General features: G+C 28.7%; 1 protein-coding gene across 1 annotated transcript; it reads right to left on the reverse strand.

The window, feature by feature from the left end:
- Positions 1-1,185: 1,185 nt before the first annotated feature.
- LOC130979491 (dehydration-responsive element-binding protein 1C-like) lies at positions 1,186-2,416 on the reverse strand. Its single transcript, XM_057902948.1, has one exon. It carries the CDS (start codon positions 2,196-2,198, stop codon positions 1,458-1,460), a length of 741 nt encoding a protein of 246 aa, XP_057758931.1. The 5' UTR covers positions 2,199-2,416; the 3' UTR covers positions 1,186-1,457.
- Positions 2,417-9,141: the final 6,725 nt, after the last annotated feature.

A 9,141-nucleotide genomic window follows, 5' to 3' on the forward strand; every position in this document is an offset into this window, starting at 1 on the left:
TCAACTAATCTAGAAGGCTAGTGCTTAGTATAACAGATATCTGTTTTTATTTTTTATAAGAACTTTGGCTTTGAAATAAACTAGTGAAGGATTTCCTTACTGCTATGTTTTCCCTTCCCCACCATTTTTGCAACAAAAAGAAGGAAAAAGAAAAGAAGGAGATATCAGAAGTCAAATAAAATTGTTATATGTATACTAAAAACTAACCACTAGATCAGTTAATATGTATTTGTGTATATTATTTAATTTATTTTTAATATATATTTTATATTTTAATATAAATTATTAATTTAGTATATACTTTAGTACTCTGGAGTCGTCTTGCTAGGTGTGTGTTACTATATATTGTACACATATGATAAACCAAATACTAATACCAATGATAATGAATGAGGTCAGTGAGTAGGATCCACATAACAATAATACAGAAATATCGTCGACCTTGTATTATTTCATGCTGTCCACCTAAAAATAGAAAAGAGAAAAAAAAGTTGTATTACTTCATATCATCCGACATCCAACCATGAAACATCTCCACGATTCTGGAAATATTCTAATTAGAATTTTTTTTTTCTGTTTCTGGCGCTGATACATTGCTCTTACCCTGAAACTTAGCAGCAATTATTTTCTAAGAACTTTAAGAAGTCAGAACTATTGAATTAAGGTCTTAAGATATGGATGAACTCAAGGTACGTCAAGAAGCGTGTATAGTAGCAAAATCTCTCTTGGCCATATTATACCACCTAAAAGCTACAAATCAGTACAAGCTTAGGAAATGTTATTTTGGCAAACTTACAAGCATGCCTTGTGTGATTTTACACGATTCTCCTTGTGTGGAGAATCATACTGATATGCTTGTAAATTAGGTATTTAACTGCAACGTTACTTCTTAAAATAATTTGTAATATTGAATAGAACTTTTTAAATATACTCCTCCTCATAACCTATGTAAACTTGTACAATTGAATTATTGAGTAAATTACTGAATTCTGTTGTAGAAATAGTGCTTTTGTACAATTTTTTAGTCAAAAATGATAACTTAGCCGCCTTTAGCTCTATTCAAAGAGGGTCATCAAAGAGCAAGTTGGCCACTTTGTCACTTAGCACCTTATCTTAAGAAAAATGAAACGTACTTAGAAATCCTAATTTTTTTTTTCTTAGTAAATTCAATTCAAATTTCAATCATCAAAGAAGTAGCACTGTTATGATTGCTGCTAATTAAAGGATTCTCATCCAAAAACATCAATGATATCCTTTGTACATGAATAACTTCATTCCTACCCATTCCTAGTCACTTTCACTATAAAAGAACTAGGGGCTCACAATAAGGGAAAATGAAGAGACATTATTGTTTGAGTCTTTATCAAAAGAGTATCCGTACAAGAGATTAAAAACAAGTACAGATACATGCATTACAAAAAAGAAAACAAAACCAGACAAACACATTAGTTAAAAAACTAAATTGGAAAACTCCATAATGACACCTCAGTATCACCAACGTCCACGTCATCATATCCGTACTCATACCCCATGCAATGTGTTGGGGACATGAGCACCATATTTCTCAATGATTCCGGCAATCCCAACACCGTCTCGGCCTCTTCCTCCTCCATACAAAACACTCCTTGCTCCTCTTCTTTTGGCACGGCTGCCGTCACTGCCACCTCATCATCGATACTTTCTTTGGAATTGTCATTAGTCTCCAAGGCCAACCTAGGTCGGAAGGCTTCGGCAGCCTCTGCTGCAGCCTTCTGGATGGCCTTGGCATCTGACGTGGCAGGCAACTGTAGCCGCCACGCGGAGTCAGCAAAGTTAAGGCAGGCATGGCGGCCTCTCAAGGCGATTGCTGCCACGTCATGGGCACGCGCCGCCATCTCAGCCGTGGGAAATGTCCCCAACCAAATCCTAGACTTCTTGTTTGGCTCCCTAACTTCACAAACCCACTTATCAGAGTTCCTCCTCCTCACACCCCTATACACAGGGTGACGTGTCTCCTTGAACTTCTTCCTCCCCGCTCGCTTCTTGGGATGGGTTGCCGCCAGCAGCACCTCCTCGTCAGAAAACACGAAACCATGAGCGCCGCCTCCACTGGTACTTGCGTCAGAAACGGGCGAGGAAGTGTCATAGGAAGTGGAGAATTCAGAGTTAACAGCCGGCCATGTGGTGGAGTTAGAGTGAGTAGTAGTGAAGGTAAACATTATATTAGTGGGAAAATACAAGTGAATTGGTTATATATGTTTAGAAGGTTTAAGTTGTTGGAGAGTGTGGTAGCGATGGTGTTATATATATAATAATGATATGGGTTTGGATTTGGAGGTTGCAGAAGAGGAAATTAAAGTGAGGAGTGGGAGAGTGAGGGTTAGAGAATGAAGAGGAGCCAGCTGGGGTTGATGACTGAGTAAATGGCGATGGGGGAACGTTGAAGGAAGGTGGTGGCAAGGTTCGTACGAGGAGAAGAAGCTAATAAGACAGCTCAGCCTCCCAAGGTGGGACCATTTTGAATTAGTATGCAGTGAGCACAGTTGGTTAACGGTGGATTTGCGTGGGAAATCGTGACACGTGGACAGGTGTTCGTGCGTATTATCTTATCTATCACCACATGTTACAATTAAGGAGGAAATACAAGTACATATTGCGCGTTTCCTTGAATGGGAAAGCCATGCATGCATCACACTAGTGACCAGTCGCACCAAAATACAAAGAATCATATCATCATGCTCCTTGACTAGACTAGAATACTATATATACCAGTATCTGAATTACTGTTACACATACTTCTAGACCTAGAATATACATATTATTACATATGTGTGATGATGCCTTACAATCATGAATATATGAATAAACTTAGTCACCATGCTTATCCTATCCGAGTTATAACTTCTTTATTTGTTTTAATATTATAATTCATTCTAAGTTTCTATGTAGTTGAGGATACAGATAATAATAATAATAATAAAAATATAATTATTGATGTATTTTTTATTAATTTAAATTTGATAAAAACTCAGCTGCAATATTTTTTGTATGAAATTGATAATTAAAAATTATTAAATAATAATTTAATTAAATATATAAAATTATTTAATAATTTTAACTAATAATTTTACATAAATATAATTGTATGTGAATTTTTATCTTTAAATTTTTATAACTTAAAAATTTTAAAATTGAATTTATGTTGACAAAAAAAATTGTGAAGGCAAATAAAAAATAATAAATCACGTACAACATCACAAGTTCAGAATAAGAGACAAAGTTCTAAGATTCAATTTCATTCTCCACAGGCTTAATTATTTGTATATTCGATAACTTTTATAACCTATCATTGTGTTAGCTATGAAGGAATTTCAAATAAATTAAAGAACTCTCCAATCAAATTCTTTATTAATTGTTCAGACTCTATTTTGACTCAAATTCTAAGAAAAAAATTCAAACGAGTTTTAAAACCACATTCCAATAAACTATACGGCAAAAAAATATTTGCGACCTAGAAACATGCACCTAAATGCCTAACACTCACATCATTAAACTTATATAGAAACTAATTTTAGATATTTCAACATGTTTTCATTACGCTAAACTTTAAAAGTATCTTATAATTGAAGTTAATAAAGATTCGTTATCCTAATCAAAAGAAGAAGTCTACTTTGAATATTCAATCAAAATATAAATCCAATTTAGATGCTAAATTATAGAGTGATAAGAGCCGTGAGAGTGACGGTGAGTACACGTGGCACATGGATAACACAGCTAATGTTACAGTTATACATTGTCTGAAACGCAGACAAATAGTTTCCAAAACACGGTTCAGTTTGACAGTTAGTAACCGCCCTTTGATTTCTTTATTATCTATTGTCAACCAATCACTTTTTTTCAACAGAAAAATAAATAAAATAAAAATAGAGAGAACTTTTTTGAATTGACAGAAATATTGTTGTATTCAATTTCGCATCCTTCCCGCGGAAACGCGTACATATGTACGAACAAATGAATTAATCCAGCCCAACAATATCGATTAATATTAATTTATAAATAAATAAGTGGTACTAGTACTCGAATTAATACAAGTAAAAATTGTATTAGGCTGTAAACAAAATTCCCGTGCAGAAGTTTATTACTGTTTAATTTATATTTGACCTTAATAATTAACTTCCATTAGATTTCAGATTATGCAAAATAATACATTATAAATTATAAAAGTTAACGAGAAATGACAGAGATAGATAATAATAATAATAACAATAATCATGATGAGGATGTAAATTTGTAAGTATTTAGGTCGTGTTTTTCTCTTAACTATGAGATTTACTTTGCATTTGAATCAACAGTAGTTAATTCTCTACATTTTATCAATAAAAGTATTGATTCCTTTTCATTTTCCTGTATGTGAAAATGATGATATTCAAATAGTTAAACTAATTATAGTAGAAAGACAATAATTTAAAGTTATTTTATTTAATTTAATATTTATAATTTTATATATGTAATATTTATAATTATATATTTATTATATTTAAATTTATTCAATTGTATATTCTAACAATAATTAAAAAATTACAAAATAAAAAAATTTAATACAAAATAAAATAATTTATATTATTTATTTTTTATTTTTGTATTATCTTCTAAATATTTTTTAAAATAATGCGGGGGTGAGACCCATTACTTGCATCTTTCATTATTTATTTAATTGTAACTTGGGAGTGATTGGTTGGCCTAAAATCTAATCTTCTCCGCAATAATTGATACAACCTATATAGGACCACTCTTTCTTGGCATCTTCTTTTACTTGTTATATTATTATTTTCTTAGTTTTATTTTGGGGTAAATTAATTTCATTTTCTGAATACTAATAGATTAATTGATATTAACATATTTATTAATTTAGTATATTTATAATCAGTGATAGACCCAAAAATATTTAGTAATAGAGCAAAAATAATATAAAAATAATTAAAAATATACATTTAAAATAAATTTAAAATATATTAATTACGTTTCCAATAATTTAATTAGCATTATGTTAAAAGTATGTTAATTTAAAAATATTTTAATATAGTTATTATTAATATTAACACCTTGTTAGATATTCTATACCTATTAAGTCACATTTTATTGATTTTTTATATAATACAAAAAAAATTATAGCTTAATAATTAAAAAGAATTATTAGAAATATAATTTGAATGGACCAATTTAATTTTTTTTAAGTTTTTATAATTGTGTGAGAGATTAACAAAAAAATGCAAAAAAAGATAAATTCAAATTTAATAGCTATGGATAATTTTGTCTATATATATAGATAATATCTCTCTGTTTTTCTATTAAATAATTATTTAATAATTTTTCTATTTAATTGTAAAGTTAAAATTCTATCATATCTATAAATATTTGTTTGATAAAAAAATTATTATATATAAGGCCAAAATTAAATTAAATAAAATAATAAAAATAAATAAATAATATATAATAGGACAATTTACTCAATTAAAATGGGTGTGAAAATTCTTTATTCAAATGCAACATTTTCAATTCGTTTACGTGAGTGTCCTTTTTGGTTATTATGTAAACTGTGGTAGGTAATCACGATTTTTAATTTGTGCATAAATCATGGGAGGTTGGTACGGTTTACACTTAGAAAATGTTGTACGGAAACCGCGGCTGCTTACTGCACGGATTGTGAAAGAAAAATGCTACTAGAAATCGTGGTTGGTCACTACGGTTTATGAAAAAAAGCTGTGAGCATAAAACTTTGTTGGCTACCACGGTTTATGAAGAAATGCTACAAGTCAAATTTATACTTAGAACACTTAACGCGGATTATGCTCACAGTTTTTCTTCATAAACTGTGGTGACCAACCAAGGTTTCTAGTAGCATTTTTTTCATAATCCGTGGCAAGCAACCGCGATTTATGTATAACGTTTCCTAAGTATAAATCGTGCCAACCTCTCACGGTTTATGCACAAATTGAAAATCGTAGTTACCTACCACGGTTTACATAATAACCAAAAAGGACACACACGTAAACGAATTGAAAATGTTGCATTTGAGTAAAGAATCTTCACACCCATTTTAATTGAGTAAATTGCCCTATATAATATTATCTCAATTAACTTTAAAAAAAACTACTAAATACTAATAATATTATTTATATTTAAAAATTTAAGTTTGGTTTTGTATAATTAACTAATTGAATTATTATTATTATTATTATTATTATTATTATTATTATTATTATTATTATTATTATTATTATTATTATTATTATTATTATTATTATTATTATTATTATTATTATCATCATCTCAATAGATTAAGTTTATATATAATTTTTTCACTGTATTGATATTTAAAAACATAAAAAATTTTATCATACATAAATAAAAAATTTAAGCATAGAACAAATTTAATGACACAATGGATATTATATATTTCTATGTATATTTATTATTTTTTTTTTATAATTCAATGAGGACAAATGCCCCTACAATTTTGTATGTGGATCCGTTCCTTGGCCTGTTTATAATAATAATAATAATAATAATAATAATAATAATAATAATAATAATAATAATAAATGTCAGATTGATCAAAATAGTAAATAATATAATGTTTTTAAATTAATTTTTTCGTGTTCAAAATATAAAAATAATATATGTATATAGGTAATTTTAGGGGGAAAAAAGCAATTGGATGCCAACTCTCTCTTCTATCTTCTTTTTACATAATAGATAGTTAGATACTATTTGGAGGTAAAGCATATTATTGATTACAAATAATTACTGTTGTAGTTCCCCTCAAACCGAAACCCAAAATTATTTTTAAAACATATAAGGAAAAAATTGGTTTTGCAATGATAAAAATTTATATAATATATATACATTAAATTTTAAGGTTAAATTTCATTATTAAGAACTAAAAATAATGATATTATAAAATATGAATTTTTCTGAAGAAAATCTGAGTGGTTTCTGTAAACTTCCGGCAGACAATGGTTTTTGACTCTTTGTTCCCCACCACAAACAGTGGTTTTTAATGTATATTTGGAAAGAGATATAGAAAATGCTTTTCATTTTTCTCCCCATCGTTTTATATTAATGTGTACACCACTATGCTAGATATTCCATCCATTATCAATTAACTAATTTGGAACCTGCATTTACTGCTACCGTTCTCTTTCCCTTTTTACCTTTTATTTTGTTTTTCTCTTTATTGTTTTAGGGTGGTGGAACTCGTGGGAAAGAGGAGGGGGGGGGGGGGTTTGTTGGTTTTGTTTCCTAATTTTTTCCTTTTGATGTTAATTACAATTCTTCTCAAAACCATTTATATTTTATGCAGATTAAAAGCTCATTTTTGCGAATCTAAATTTTATTTAATAATTTGTTAATAGAAAATGAATTTTATTTAAAGATTAATTTTTATTATTAAAAATATTATTTTTAGGAATATAATATTTAAAAATAAGATTAGATGGTATATAACATTTTTATGTTTGATTATAAAATTTAATATTTTGAAATATTATGTAATAATTTTAGAAATAAATAAATTTTTGTTTAGTTGAGTTTAAATTTTTTTTATTATATTATATAATATATTAAAATTATCCTTATTCATTTAAATTAAAATATTAATAATTAAAAATTAAATATAAACTTAATTAAATATTATTTTTTATATTAATTTTTTTAATTTACAAAATATCTCTAATAATAAATTTATTAAAATATCCCAAATAATAAATATGTTTAGTTAAAATTATTATTGATTCTAATTTTTTTTAATTTATTAAAATACTCCAAAATGTATGTTCTATGCAATTGTTCGTCTAATTTAACTTCGTAAAAGAAGTTGTAGTTTTGTTGTTATATCCTATGAAAATACTATATTAAAAATTGCGCATCTCCTTCTTCTTATATAACTCTTACACTTTTTGTTACATGATTTCGAAGATCTTTTTCAGTAAAAGTCAATTTGTCATTGCTACCAGCAGCATGCTAAACTCTTATAGGTGTTTCTCATTGTAACACCAGCTTTATCATTGATCTCAGCTATTGTTTGGCATGCAAGCTTAGTTCTCTATTTTTTTTTTTCAGAGTGTTTGCCATGCTAGTACTAATAGTATGGTTATGCTGGATTGAAGGTTGTAGAAAGCTTAGAGAAGGGGGAGGGAGTTGAATCTCTGACCTTCTTTTATTTTAATGATGTAACTCTTTTATAACAATCTTTCAGTCTGAATCTGTTTGAACTCAGCAGCAAAAAATTTATGAGACAATTTCATTGTGTCTCATGAATATCAGAAAACAGAACAGAGAAGGAAAGAGAGAAGCTGATACAATCATGTATCCTAGTTCAATTGCTTTGTGCAATGCAATCTACATCTAGTCTCCACCACAACAGTGATGAAAATTTTACTATAATTAAAGTATTACATACACCAATTCCGCAAGATTGACACGATCCTTTTACTCTCAAGTTCTAACCTAACTTGACTTGGTTATGCTAATACCTAACTCTTCACTCTTAGTGCTCACCCAACTAAGAAAGGGGTACCTCACTAGTACAAGATACAAGACACAAAACCAACCTAAAGAAATCTAAAATCACTCTAAACTTTTCACTCAAGTGTATCAGTCAGCCTTTTTATCACTCTTTGACTTTTACTTGATCTCTCTCATTATGTCTTTTCATACTCAAGAAATTACAGAAAGATATACATTAAAAATAAATTACAATCTGTAAAATATAAAGAAGATTGATGATTCAATAGCCTCCATTGCTATGTGATGAACCAGATTTGCTTAACTCTGATTTAGTTCCTCATTCTGGCAGAATGCTCATTTGACTAGGAAGCACTGTCCAAGTTGATTAACTTCTTTAAAGAACTCATCTCAAAACATAAACTTCAAAAACTTTTTTTTTCTCCTTACTTCAGCAGAAACAAAATTTTTCTTTTTGTATCTCCTTATATGTTGTTGAGATGCTCTCTTCTAAGTCAACTTCTCGAACTTTGTGCTACACCAACTTAGCCGTTCACTTTCTTTCATTAATCTCCAATATGAAATTTTAAAACTGATATCTTTCTCTTGACCGAAAGACTCAGAACAGCAAAGAAGAAAAGTTTTCAATGACAATCC

Source organism: Arachis stenosperma, chromosome 5 (genome assembly GCF_014773155.1).
Source record: "Arachis stenosperma cultivar V10309 chromosome 5, arast.V10309.gnm1.PFL2, whole genome shotgun sequence".
Lineage (NCBI taxonomy): Eukaryota > Viridiplantae > Streptophyta > Magnoliopsida > Fabales > Fabaceae > Arachis > Arachis stenosperma.

What these genes read in the sequence shown, in the direction of transcription:
- LOC130979491 (XM_057902948.1), bottom strand. Translation starts at nt 2,198, where the DNA reads ATGTTTACCTTCACTACTACTCACTCTAACTCCACCACATGGCCGGCT.